Genomic DNA, 14,888 nt, shown 5'->3' on the forward strand with positions numbered 1-14,888 from the left:
TTATAAAACCTGACAGTCATAAAACAAGAAATCCTGGACAAAACAAATATCATCTGAATATTAAAGCAGTTCTGATTTACAACACTCCTCTCAATTCAGTGTTTGTTAAGGGACTATTACATTGAAGGCCCCTTTGGTTATCGGTTTTGGGACAGACAGAAAAACAAGAACAATCCTTGCTCTTGAGCTTACATATAATGGGAGAGGGAGAGGTGTAGGTGTGTAGGGGTATGTGTGTCTTTCTGTCTGCATACAAGTATGATGCCTAGTATGGTGACTGGGGGAAAAGAGAGCTCTGATAAAGAAAAGTGCTTAAGGTAAATCTTTCAGGCTGGGCTGCTGTGCAATGATTTCATGAAGGAGGTTGGAATTTGAGAGCTATAACTCTCAATGTGTTCCCCATGCCCCAGGCACAGAATAAAGCCCAAACTAATTAGCCTACCAATAGTCCTACCTGCCATGGTCCCAACTTATCTTCCCCAACTCATTCCACTATTATTATTAGTGATTGTAGCACTTTATATCTCTCTTATGACCCTTACCACATTTACCTTATGGTGCTTTAATTTGTGAACATGACTTATTCCTGCCTTCTAGATTTTAAGTTTCTGAAGGTAAGGGCTATATTTTGCTTATCTTTTGTGTTCTCCATGTCACCTAGTAAACTAAACTGAATATAGAAGGCTGAATTCTTCAAAATGGCAAATAAATGAACAATTTTAGAGGATGTACTAAGTTACGTAGTTCACCTCACTAAAATCAAAGTTTATGGATAGGAAACGCTTGTCAAAGGGGCATTGTATATATTTACTGACTGATCAGTAAGTGAGCTCTAGGATCCTTCCCCTTACAACTGTATCTAAAGCTAACCAAGGCCATACATAATAATAATGTAGGACTTTAACTTTTACAAAGTGCTTTCTTGACATTAGCCTCGTAAAACAGGTTGGCATAGATATTATCCCCATTTTGCAGATGAGGAAACTGAAGTTCAACAAATGGCTTGCTTACATTCACATAGCCACCAAGTGGCAGAGCTGGGACTCAAATCCAAAATCTCCTAATTCCAGGACCAGTGCTATTCCCATTTTCCCACTTTGCCTTTCACACCTAAACTAATCCTAATTGATACAGGACCTGTTTGGATTCAGTCTATTGTCAGAAGTCTACACTCTCAAACGAAACAAACTGAGGTAATTACTTAAATTCTCCAATTTTGGCAGAAACAGTGATAAACTAGTTAGCAATACTGGAAGGCTATTCAAATTCATAGTTTTGTAATACTTATAACTGCAGTACCATCCAAATCTTACCTCTGGACAGAAAATAAAGTGAACATAAAAGCTGCCAGCCCCTTTTTACAAACTTAATCTGTTCTCTTCACTAATGCAGACTGCAGCTGCTTCCATTTCCTTCTTAGTTTTGTAAACAACTATTGCTGAGAAAATTCTTCACCCTATGGTCAACTCTCTGATTAGCCTCTTCACACTTAGCCAGGCAGGTCTTTAGACTACCATCGTTGGTTTGTTAATCAGGACATCTATAAATGCTAAAAAGTAGGTGTAAAGAACATAGTCACTTCTCATTTCATAAAGTCTTTTCAAACAATTTCCAGATAATATTTCTTAGACATTTCCAAAGTAGTTTTGTTCACATTTGACCTTTTGCTTAGCGCAGTCCTACCAGAGTGATCCTGTTTTCAAAGACTGTAGCAATGGAATTCAGGTCCTAAATTAGGAAAACTTTTGAGTATTAAGTCTAGTTTGAACCGCATCTGCTGAGGAACAGCTATTCCTAGATTCTCCTCATGAGGCTGGCTGTAGGGTGATGAGTCTTTTGGCCATAGCAGTTCTCAAAAAATCCAGCAATAAGATATATTAATATCTGGGGGGTGGGGGTACCAGTGGGGAGATCCAAAACAATGAAATTACAGATCCTTAACCTACTAAACTTCTCTTATGACAATTAAGTGCTATTGGGGGAATTGGGTGGAGGGATGGATGTTCAAAAACACTTTACAGGCAACAAGCTAGCTACTCTAGGCTCAATATGCCAATCAAAAACATTGCTGTCAGTAACGGAAATGGTGGAAAGAAAAGAAAATGTGGGGACTTAAATATCAGAGCTTGAATCTATCAAGGAACCAGACTTATAGGACTGTAGCATGTATAGTGTATAGTAACTATGGACTGGGTAAGGCCTAGACTTAAAGGAGCTATGCATCTGAGAACACCTTTCTGGTCTAAGATCTCCCTGGAAGAGAGTAAGATATGGGCCACAACAGAAACAGGGCCACTTACTCAGCTTGCTGAATTCACTACTGCTTAAGAGTACGGAGCTACAGATGTGAGCTTCTCAAACATAGTTTCTGATGAATGCTACGGTTTTAGACCACAAGGGAAAACAAACATGTCACCCCTGAGGATGGGACAAATTTGGATTGTGCCACTTTTCCAAAGAAACCTGGGACTTGAGACGGAAATAGAAGAGAGATCACAACTGCCAAGTTTGGGCCCAGTGTTATTAGAAATTTTATGAAACTGAATAATGAAAGTAAAGTGGGCATTTCATTTCCATGAAAGGTTATTCTCTCCATGCTAGCCTTCCCTTACCTCAGTGGTACCTCTGATGGTGACTTGTGTGAGTGTAGGCCTGGAACTCCTGCACTGAAGCATTCAGGGATGGAGGTCCCAGGGCGCTGCCCAGTTCAATTATGTCTGTTGAGAGTGAGTGGATAACATTTCATAGCAAGATAACAGAAATAACTGTCTACAGCTTATTAAAATCATGAAAGTGGGCATTCTCTCCTTACCTATCTATATATCAGTTTCTAAAATGGAAATGTTTTCTAGATTTTTCTAGGAGGTGGCTACTTCTAATAGGACAGCGTCTATCTTGAAAAAAGGTGTCAAGCAAATTTAGTTCAAGGCTATAGAAGGAAATCCTCATAGGAAAAGAGCTCCTGTAGAGTTAAAAAACAAAAACAAAAACGAAAAACATAAAATGTCTCCATTTCAGCTTTTGCTTGGCTGAAGAGAACCCAACTATTCATGTCTAGATTTGTGAAATCAAATTTCAACAGAATCTATTTTCACTGAACTTACAATGCAATGATAGTTCAGTCTATAATCATAAAAACTAAACTTTATATAACAGTTGAAAACTTTTTAAATCAACAGAACTTTCTCTATATTTGATTTTGCAGTGATAAAGGGCACAGAAAATTATTTTTTGATGTAGTTTAAGCAAGCTTTTTTTTTTTAAAGTAAATCTATTAAAAATTCTGAATTAGAAAGTAGGTGATGTTAACAATGCTTGTGGCTTTTTTTTTTCTATTGAACTGATAAGGGCCTTGATTTTACCCAGTGTGGGGGGAAAAAAAAGGTTTTTGGTTTACTCAGATTTTCAAGTTCAGGTAGGAAAATGACTTGAAAATCATCTACATTTATAATTCCCACATTTTATTTAATGTCATAAAACAGTGGACAACCCCAAAGTACTTTGCAATTATCAAGTATTAAGTGAGGTTCTTTAGCTGTAATGAAGATAGCTGAACAGCTAAAAAAACAAAGCTGTGTGAAACAGAAACATGATTTTTTTTGAAAACTAAAAAAACCCAACAAAAGATATTATTAAAGCTTCATTCGTTATTGCAACAGTTAAGAACTTAATTTACCAGTATCTTATGTTAGAAAGGCTCATTATGAAATTTATTCAAGTTTTGAAGAAATTAGATGAAAATATAAAAAAAGGAAATACATCTGATTTTACTTTTGGTTTTCACTAAAGGCAAATAGTAATACAGGTTTTGTACAGTATCATGGTTAGCAGTCTTGAAGAAACCCAGGAATACAGACTTTTTTTTAAAAAGCAAAAAAAAAATTGTATATTAGATTACATTCAATTTTAGTGATGATCTGGATTTCATGTAACATGGGCATTAATGAGTAAAATATTCATAATACCAATTTAATAGATTTCTCTGATGGCAGAGGCATATCTGTTTTAAAATAGATAACCAAGTTTCAAAGGTCATAGCTGAATATAGGGGGAAATTCTATAACTGATGAAAGCCAGCGAGGTTACTAACCCTTAATCATCCTTTATTATACCACAAGGTCATGCTGTATTTTTGGCTTTGTTAGTTAATTGAAGCAATAAGCATTTTGCTCTGTCACAAATGATCATTATTAGTTCTGATTTAACCTGATAATGAAGGGAGTGAGGAAGGCATTGGCTTTCTTTCCCCTCTCCCAATTATGTACACAAGACTGCAGAAGCTTCAATTTTTACCTTTGTCACCCAGATCATATGACAAAGATTCATTTTAATTATATTATGCCTGAGGCTTATACAGAAAATCTCATGTTGGGAAATAAAAATGACAACTGGGAATCTGAAACATCAACACTGAAGATATATCATCTGTCAGAAAGAAATGTCCCTTTATAATAGAAATAGGCCAACTTCTCTTTTCCATTCACCAACACTTATAGCATGAGGTACATTGATATGGTCTGTTTAAGCACTCTGAGCAAAAAACGACATTACACTAAAACAAGACAGATATGGTACCACGTGCATACTGAATCTGAAAACCTTGTTGTTAAAAGGCTGCTAAGTTCTCCCCTGGACAATCAAACTATCAAGTTTCATTCACAGAGTTCTGAAAGAAAGTTTATTTATGCAGGTTGCCAGCCTGCCTCAATTAGCCCTTTGGCATTTTGCTAAGTGATAGCTGAAGCTTGCCCCAACATGGAAACCAAGCCTACTTTACTTCAAAGTCAAGAGGTTACAGGAAGTTGTGAGCGGAAGAAAACAACTTCAATAAATAAATACAAATCAATATAATCAATTTGAGAGCAAATTTTCAAGATCTATTACATGATGCAAGGAGTCAAGTGAATGAACTAGTTATTCATCTAGGGCATTTTCTGCTAGACAATAGAAAATGAATTTCAAATACTTTCCAAGTATGAATTAAAGGTACATGTATGTCTCAGTATATGTCAGTATATCACCCACAGATAAATGAAATATAAAGTTCTGGGGTTCATCTCCCCCTTATTTATCAAAGGTATTTCAGTTCTATTCTAAGGTGGAAAGTATGGGAAATCTTTGCTGTAGTTTCCTCCTGTTTTATAGAGTCTTCCTCTTAATCTTTTTTCAGCATTCTCTTAGTTCCAGCCAAAAGCTTCAAGAGGCAGTATTTATATAACACTTCTCTCCTTCAAAAAGCGTTAAGTTCTAACATATATACAAAAACAGTGAAAGAAAACGAAAATACCTTCCTGAAAGTTGTAGTAAAATTGCTATCAAAAGCTATTTGTTTTAAAATACTATTTTGCTATTTCTTTCAATGTCTTGGTTTTGCTTTCAAAACAAACTGAGGGAGGTAAGATGACAGTGACTTTTAACTTCCCTATTCCACATCATGATAATTAAAGAAGACAGTTTAAGTTTTAACTTCACATAATACATCCCAACCCCCAAGAATCAAAATCTTGCCCACGTACATGGTAAAAATCAGTTTCAAACTGGACTATTTAAGCAGTGACTTGAAAAAAGATGAGATAAGGGAAATGCCAAGTTAACTCAAAATTAACACTACTATTGGCCAGAGACTGCTCAAAGCTCTAAAAAGCATTTCTTGTTTTCTTAAATTGTACATAAAATTAACACTTTTGTCAAGCTGGAAACAAGCACACCCTATCCTTAATTAAATTTAGTATTTCATTTAATTATCTGTTTGTTACCTCTTTATAGTCTAATAAGAAAAAAAGCCAATTGAATATGCCTTTCGATTGATTTTCTTCCTCTGTCAACTCCTGTGTTTTCACTTCTAAATTTGCTATCAAAAGAGATGCTCTAGCCCACTAATACGGCAGTAACAAAAAGCCTTTGGAAAAATATCCAGTAATAAGGAAGGTCAAGGTTTAAAAAAACTAATAAAAAATTCACAAAAGTCTGAAATAGACTGATCTGAGAGATGTACAACATTCTGTCTCCTAAATTTTAGGATATACTTACTAGTGTTTTTGCAAACGCTTTGAGAATGGTGAAAAACCAACCCATCCCACTCTTCTGGGCAATTTGTAGAGAGCCACCTTAGTTTTGGTCTAAAAGAATACCTTGTATTCTGTCCTCCTGATTAGAGGAGAAGTGTTTTGCTGGCTGTCAGAAAAAGGGGGGCAGTGAGTCAGAGGGAAAGGTGAGGACCACTCTGTGATGTTATCTACTACATCGGCTTTTCGGCTTTTCTTTATTTTCCCAGCGCTTAGCACAGTGACTGGTACATACTGCTTGAATAAATACTTGCTGAATGACCCATTAAGAACCTATACTTCTGAGATGGTTCCAGTTCACTAAAGTAAAAAGAAAGCACAAACAAGGGAGAGGGGGGATGTAGAATTAAAATGGCAAAGTATACACAGGATACTGAAATGTAAGGATAGATTTACTGGCAAAAAGGAAAAAAAACTACAATGTAAAACCCAGCCCCAAATCCAGCCACTCCCCTCTTTTCTATGTATTTGAAAATTCTTATTAAATTGAAAAATTCAAGTGCTTCTTCTCATCCTGTTCCTTCTGCTATATATTCTTGACAAAAGCCCTCTTGTCCCTGCTCTCATGACCTCATTTCCAAGCAGCAAAAATCCTGTTTATTTGCTAATGAAACTCTTAGTTTCATTGCAGGGAAATGGAAATAAAGACTTTAAAAATGTCGATCTACTTGAAGGTGTAATCTAGCCAAATTATGCTAATAATACACTATCAGTGTGCAATAACATTAGAATTTTAAAGACCAGGGTAACATCAGTATGAATATGACTTACCTGTGATTAACCACTTTCAAAAGTGGATAAATACCCAATCTTGAATTTTGAAACTGCATACTCAATGTCTCAGAAGCATTTGAAACAGGATTTCTAAAAATGTCTGTGCACAAAACTGTACACATGATGTTAATTATTCATTTACTTTTCTAACAACCAAATTTAGACTGACTTAAAGTTGAAAAGATCTGCTAAAATGTCTGTCTTTAGTTACCTATGGGGTCAGTTAACATTTAGGAACAAAGGACTATATTTTATAAGATAGTGCACTAATACCTCTCTCTTTCCAGGAACAAATACTCTAGGATGTGTAACAAAACAAAATACAATCGAAAAGTGCTTTGTGGCTTTAATACAAAAGAATGATTTTTACTGTTTTTATTTTTATTACATTTTTATTTCTATTACAAGGTAATAGAAACAGACTTTTCATTAAGGAGTTTCATAAATATAAAGTTAATGGATCCAGCCATTATATGTGCAGAAAACTAGGCCTGGATGAAACATGATTCCAGCAAATTCTTTGAGAGTTGCAGGCAGCACCAGTGTAACGGCTATAACACATCATTTCAGTTATCCTTTAACTAAATCGTTCATATCAAGAGATACAAATATTAGATTTTTACTTATTGTAATTGCATTTACTATTTTAACTTTGAACTAATACACGTTCTGATTATCTGGAGATTTAATGAAGTAGACCATATTATAACCACAAACCTTAATGCCAAGAATAAAAATTATCAAGCAGGAAACTGTCATTTTGATAAAATACAATTTAAAAAAATCAATTTTGCCATTCTGAATATTGGAAGAGAAGTGCTTTAAATAAATGATAAGGTACATTATGAATTACAACCAAATACTATAGATTAAAGCAACACTTGGGTCCATTTGCCTTGAGCATCAGAATTTTTATGAGAAAATTCCACCTAGCAACTCTCTCCTCGATACCCATCAATCAATTATATGAGCTCCAAAGCAGCAGCTCTCTGTTTATTTAGAAACAATATCAAAATGAGAGTCCTGAGAGCTAAACTATTCACCAGTGTATTAACACTCATCTGGGTATCATAAAATATAATAATTTAAAACAAAAACAAAAAACCCCAAGACACAAATGACCTCAAATTCTGCCTGTTTCCTTAGGGTGTAAAAGCAAAATCCAAACAAATTCAAAGTCAGTACTTTTATAAAAACAAAGATAAGAAGCTTGCCTGAGGCCTCTAAGTCTAAGCTGGAGTTTCACCAAAAATACTTGCTTCTCCCTTTTCCCTCAGTTCCACCCCCACCCCTCCCAACCCCCACCCCCCAAAAGAGCAGAGTATTGGGTACAAATTATCTTGGCTTATATATGACAAAGAGGCACTTTTGATGACTACCAGACTTCTTGAGTCTATGATTCCTTTCATCTTACAGGCTCTTAAGTAGTACAGCATAAATACTTAGACCACCATTCTATTCAGAATCTCAAGCAAAGTGCTACAAACCACTTCTTTGAAAAGATGTTTATTAAACAACTTTAATTCTGTCATAAAATGACTAAGATGGGTTTTAAAAATTAAGGCTCTTGTCTTTGGATGGATTGCCATAACAATGTAAAAAGAATATCAACACTGCTCAATGCTTTGTTCCTAAAGTTAAATTTTAGATAGAGTCATAAACCACATTCAAGATCAAGTTGAAAAAAATTTGACTATAAATGACAATTAGTGACTTTGAAATGAACACACATTCTCTCATTAAGTGCATAATAGCCTAGTCAGTGAGTTTAAGCAAAACTACTTCAGTCAAAGCAGAAACTTTCAATTTAGCATTTTAAAATCACTGTTTTTCCACATTGCTGTGATTTTCCTAAAATCAAGAGTCTAATATAGGAACACTAACTGATCCTTAGGGCTCTATGTACTCCCAACAGGACAACTGTCTTGGCTGGTAATTTGTATATATTTTCCTTTTTTAATGTACTATGGCGAGATGTCAAATGATTCGGAATTACATGGCATGCAGTATCCAAAATTATGGCTCTGATGCATTTAGCTTTACATTAAGCATAAAGAAGTGTCATTCAACATTCATTTTATACCCCATCCCTCCCACAAGGGGGAAAAAAAATCACTACCTATTCAAGTTCTAGATCTTGATGCAGCATTAAGGATTAAAACTTACCACTTTACCAGGCCTTGCCCATGTGCAAATAAATCCCTCCTGACAAGCAGTGACTATACAGTCTTCAAGAAAAATTAACACAGTCAGTCTTTCATGTGCTATCTTTTTACAGATAAGAGGCTCTAATAAGGGAACATCTTCCATTCGGGGGCACAGAGAGGTTCCCAAAGTTTTAGCTGGGTCCGTTTTGGTTTTAGTAACTAGGTTCAGTTTGTCACTACTCTTGCTAGATATATGTCCCATACTATGATTTCGCTTGTGATCTTTGTCATGGTGTCTTTCTTTCCGGTCATGTAGTGAGAGAGTTGCAAATTTGCTGACACCAGAGGCAATGGCACCGTCCAGGACGCTGCTTTTACTGCCGGCATTCGAGACTGCAGAGTGTGGAAGGCTGTTGGACCGTGGAAGAGGCGGGGGCACAGAATTTCCAGGCATCGTGATGCTGTTTCCATTGCTTCCTGGGTTGGTTCCACCACTTCCTGCAGGTGGACTTGTGGCATTCATGACATTTGTATGTGTCCTTGCTCTGGAGAGGGGTTGGTGGGGAAAAAGAATGTCTTCTGTAAGGTCCCATAAACAGAGTTGTGTATCTTGGCCTACTGAGCCAAACCTATATGTAACGCTTACCGGGCGACTATCTGTAGAGTTCCTTTTTGATAACCTAGATTGCGTACTATTTGCTCGATCTCTGCCAAAATGAAGGAGGTCTTGGAAATCCTCATCACTGCCACTAAATTCCATCGGGTCGCTTTCTTCTACACTAGTGGTATATGGGTCAAATGCTACAACGCTGACCCATGATTTATGTCCATGGCCTCTAGCTATTACTCGACAGTCCACAAAAGACCAAACTGTCACCAAGTCATCCTCTCCACCTGTTACAATATATTTTCCATCTGGGCTCCAACAAACACACAGTAGTCCTCCAAAGTAGCTTTTCATTGTACCGTGCAACTCCACTGAATCAAAGTTAAATACCCGGAGAAAGCCATCTTGGCTCACACATGCTAAGAACTTCCCATCTGGGGAAAAAGCAAACTCATTCAGGGCACCTTCTCCCACTGTCCACTTAAGGAGAGGGTTTCTTGTGGACTTGCTCTTGCAAGTGTGGACTGCAAAGCTTTCTCCTTGCTTAAGTAGCTGGTAGTGTGGAGCTGTGGTACCACATGTGTGTTCCACATTATATAAGTACATATTACCACTGGAATGAGCTACTAGGAAAAGGCTTTCCGAACCCGGCACCCATTTTACACAGGTTACTCTGGACTTGTCTATTAGTCTCTGTGAAAATAAAGCAGAAAACAAATGGTTGTCAAAATGAGGAAATTTTGCACTTCAAAACTGTCTATTAAGAAAATGCATTTAAGCTGCTCTGACATTATCAATGTTTTGAATTACATGGGACTTGGGTTTTCCTCTTCAACATTTTCTTTAGGTTAAGAGCCTTCATTTAGACATTATTCTACTTTGTACTAACAAGTACATATGAAATTGAACAATTTAATGACATCTTTACTCACTTGTCTCATATGACAGGGAGCCATTGTTCAAACCTGTCATCAAAAACATGAAAAATGATGTAGAAGAGTCATTACTTACTGACTATGGGATTTATCCTGTTCTTTGACATTATAACCACTAAAAATGCTGTTGTCTCTTTGGTGCCACTAATTCTTAAAATTATAAAATCTTAATCATTTAAAAATTATCAATGTTCTCAAACCTTTTCCTGGATTATTACCCAGTCCTCAAACATACTGCTTTACCACAATAGTCAATTGTTTTGATCAGGTCTCCAGCAACTGCCAAGTCACATGTTCTCATGATCGTTTAGAGTTTCACAAATACCATCTCAGGAGTCTTGTGTTCTTGGAGTAAAGTTAACACTGTGATCCTTGATCTTTCTATCATTTCAAATAAATGTCTGTTTATGCTTTTACTGAGATCAAGAGGTAACTTGTTCAATAGTTTTTAGAAATTAAAACTAATTAGTGGGCTATGATGCCAGCTGCTAATAATAATCTGGTAAGGCAGATTTCTAAACTTATCATTCATTATGTAACTGCAGGAAGTCTCCGAAGAACCACAATCTATATGGCAGGTTGTCTACCAGCCATATGCCTAGGTTTGGAGTTACAAAACAATTTCAAAATTGGGTTTGAACTACAATGTTCCAACATTCAATTTAAAATATGGAAACCAGAATACAACCTAGACACTAATAAAAATGACTCACAGAATGTCAAAAACTGGAAAAAACTTTAAGCATAATAGTCCGACCCTTTCATTTACAAATGAGGAAACTGAGGCAATTAAGCATGACTTTGAAATGCATGGCTAGAGGCACTGCTACCTCTATACCTGCGATACTCTGAGGATAGAAATTTAAAATTACATCTGAAAACAACACAATGGGATTCACATCATTCATTTTTCAAGTGATCAAGAAAACTAAAATACTAAACTAAATAAGGAAAGTAAATGTTACTTAATCTAGAACTCCTGTTGGAATTTTTAGACTTAATTATCTAGGACAAGGTTCAACTGGTCTTCAGTACATGAAATCTTTTAGTAGCAGACATTTTTAAAAGACTTAAAAAGCCAAGGGCCTTCTACTTCCTTTTTTTCACTATCCATTATACTTATTCTTGACATATAGGCTACTGTCCCTCAACACAAATTCATACAGGAAATATGAAGGGATTAGCTTAACCTAAGAAAATGTGAATTTTTCAATGACAAAGGTCACTGACACTGGGTGGGGCCTTGCTTTAATATTTGGTAATGTCAATTTTTACAGTAAATAACAACAATGCCAACCAAAATAAACATAAAACATATAAACAGGCAGTTTCAGTAGCAGTCATTGGGGGAAGAATCAATATAGATAGGCAAAAATGGCTGAAAGGTTTTCACCACAATTACTTCTAAAAGTTTTGATTTTTCCTTTAGGAAATGATTACTTCAAAGTTCCTGGGGGAAGGGGGCAGTACCTGTCATCTTAACCAATATTTAAAATTATTTCAGGTGATTATTATGGACATTTTTACTTTTACTGGAGTAACAATAAAAATAGCAGCGAAAAATTATAATGAATTTGCTCCCAAAAGCCCTATTATGTAATTCATTCACCTCTAAACCAAAGCCCTCCCACGAGACTTTGTAAGGCATAGCAAGTCAGAGCCTGCCCAAAGTACCAGATGCTATCGGCCCCGAGGGATGCCACTGCTGGGGGAAGGAGATGGCTCTATCAGATGGTCTTGAGAGACTTGAGATTCATATGTACCTAAGATCAGAACTCACTTCATCCTAACTCTTTATACTCTTTGCTATTATGACTTCCATTATCTATCCTTATTCTTCCCAACAATTCTGGCTCTACCTTATCCCTCTCTATACTTTGACTTTAATGGCCAATTACTCTAAGAATAACTTTTCTCTCTTCCCTGACCCACCTACCCCCAAACCTTCACCATTCCCAACCTCTGAATCCTCATCCCTAGAGGACTCTCATCACCTATTCTCTCCATTCTTGTTCTAAGGCTACTGAATATCAATGGAGGGAGAAAAAAAATCCCAAAACCTGACTTTATTCACCACAAAAACATTATACAAAGCTCAATTTGGTCCTTACCATTTCCCAACAATCCTCCCAGTTTATCCTTATTTTCTTATCTCATTCCCTGTTCCAAATTTCTCTCCTCTTGTCCTTCCCCTCCATTTATAGTATATCATTTAATTTCCTACTGAGACCACAAGACAGCACTTCCTCTTTCATTCTTTAGAAACTTCCAACAATTACTGCCCATCCTTCCTGTTCTTCATCCCATTCCCTCTAACTTTTTTCAAACTTCACTGTAGCAGTAATCATTCCTGCTCCCCACTCTCAGCCCCCACTTTATTATCAGTTTCCATTCTTCATCAGCTCCTTTTTTATCTGCCTGTAAACATTCTTAGGTCTTCTGGGGTTTTTTTTTTTTAAGAAAGCAATCCTTTGCCCTTTCTAATTCACAGAACTGCTATCCTCTCTTTTCCTTCACAGCTGAACTTCCTGAAGTAACTGCCCATAGCTGATGACTCCCTTTCCCTACTACATTCTGTCTCTTTAATTCCTTAAAGTCTGGTTAGCTGGCCACCATTCCACTGAAGCCATTCTCTCTCTCAAAGATCACCAATAACCCTCTGATTACCAAATCCAACAGGTCACTCTTCAGTCCTTATTTGATTTGGTCTCTCTAGAGCTCCAGACATAAAAGTCCATTCTTACCTACTGGATATTTTTCATTCCCTGGTATTAGAAATACCAGATTCTCTTGGTTCTAAGTCTCTTATTATTCGTCCTCTGGTAGGAGGAGAATAAGTAGTGCAATGGACAAATCACTGGACCCTAGAATCAGGAAGGCCTGAGTTAAAATCTAGCCTCAGAGTCTTCCCTGGGGCAAGTCACTTAACTATCTGCCTGAGATTCCTCATCTGTAAAATGGGAATAACAGCACCTACCTCCCAGAGTTGTTAGGAGGATCAAATGAGATAATATTTGTAAAGTGCTTTGTAAACCTTAAAGCACTATATAAATGCTAGCTATTGTAATCACGATAATGATGAGGATGATATCATTCCTCTTCTCAAATGTCTTCTAAGGTTCCCTATTGCCTGACATCTAAGGCCCTCTAAAATTTTGTCTCACCTCAGCTTTATATTATTAATCTCTCTATATATTATTACACATTTGAGCCAAACTGTACCCTTTCTGTTTCAACCTTCAAGGCCTTGCTCACATTTATATCTGAAATTTTCTCCCTCTCCCCTATAACCACTGAATTTCTACACAGCTTTTATTCAAATCGAAAGCCACTTCATCTAGAAATCCTCCCTGCAGAATACATTTGTATCTCTACTATTTACCATCTCTTAGGTTCTCAAACTTGAAGTTATATTTGAAACTTACCTTTCTCCTAGCTGTGGTGTATGTTGCTAGGCAACATTTTCTTCCTAGAACCTCACATGGGACCCTCTTCTCCCACTTCTTTTCCTAAAGATTTTGTAATCTAATTAGCTGTGTTATATACCCTAACTAGATTAAATTGAAATCTCCTTGAGGGTGGAGACCATATCTTCTCTATACTTGTGTCACCCAATGTCTACTACAGTACAAAGTAGATGCTTAATAAATGTTTTATAAGCTGAAATGGTCTAGGGGTAGTTAAGGATCACAATTTTAGAAGGAGAAGAACCAAAAGGTCAGTAATTACTAAAGGTATAAAATTCAACTTAATTTCGTGAAAGGAAGAGGAAAAGGAAAGGCAAGGAAATTAGCATTTACATAGCACTTATTATGTGCCAGGCATTGTTTTAAGTGCTTTTTACAAATATCTTATTTGATCCTCACAACAACCCTAAGAGGTAGGTGCAATTATTATCTATTCCCATTTTACAGTTGAAGAAACTAAGGCAAACAGAGATTAAGGAACTTGCCCAGGGTCACACAACTAGTAAGTGCTTCAGGTCTTCCTGATTCCAAGTCCAGTACTCTATCCACTGTGCCAGCAGCTGCTTCCTTACTATGTGCATACTTAACCATGCTCAAAGCACTATATGAGATGCTGGGAATATACAAGGACCACTGGCTTAAAGGAGTTTATATTCTAGGGGGTAGGTTGGGACAGCACATGCAAAGAAAAGTATATAAAACAAGAACTTGAGAAGGAAAAGTATCCTGGCAATGAGAGAGGAGGAAGGGAAAATCAAGCAAGTGCTGAAGATATGTGGCATCTGGGCTGAGATATAAAAGAAAGAATAATTCTGAAAGACAGAGGTGAAAGGTCGTGTATTCCAGGCATGGGAGGAAAAGCTAGTGTGAATATATTCAACTGGGAGAAGGAA

General features: G+C 36.6%; 1 protein-coding gene across 6 annotated transcripts in view; it reads right to left on the reverse strand.

Annotated features, from left to right (window-relative positions):
- The window catches only part of WDR20 (WD repeat domain 20), an 88,271-nt gene that overhangs the window by 10,296 nt on the left and 63,087 nt on the right, over positions 1-14,888 (reverse strand). For 3 of the 6 annotated variants that reach the window (XR_002321451.2, XR_002321454.2, XM_020971152.2), the window contains exon 3: positions 9,006-10,286. Coding sequence is in view for 4 of the 6 variants with exons in the window: in XM_020971152.2 (XP_020826811.1) it covers positions 9,006-10,286 (1,281 nt within the window). In the remaining 2 variants the exon portion in view is untranslated. Of the gene's footprint in view, positions 1-2,498; positions 2,718-6,079; positions 6,366-9,005; positions 10,287-14,888 lie in introns of those variants that run through there. The other 3 variants (XM_078150403.1, XM_078150401.1, XM_078150402.1) reach the window with 3 other exon arrangements.

Source organism: Phascolarctos cinereus, unplaced genomic scaffold, assembly GCF_003287225.1.
Source record: "Phascolarctos cinereus isolate Bilbo 61053 unplaced genomic scaffold, phaCin_HiC Scaffold_2;HRSCAF=192, whole genome shotgun sequence".
In the NCBI taxonomy this organism is placed as follows: Eukaryota; Metazoa; Chordata; class Mammalia; order Diprotodontia; family Phascolarctidae; genus Phascolarctos; species Phascolarctos cinereus.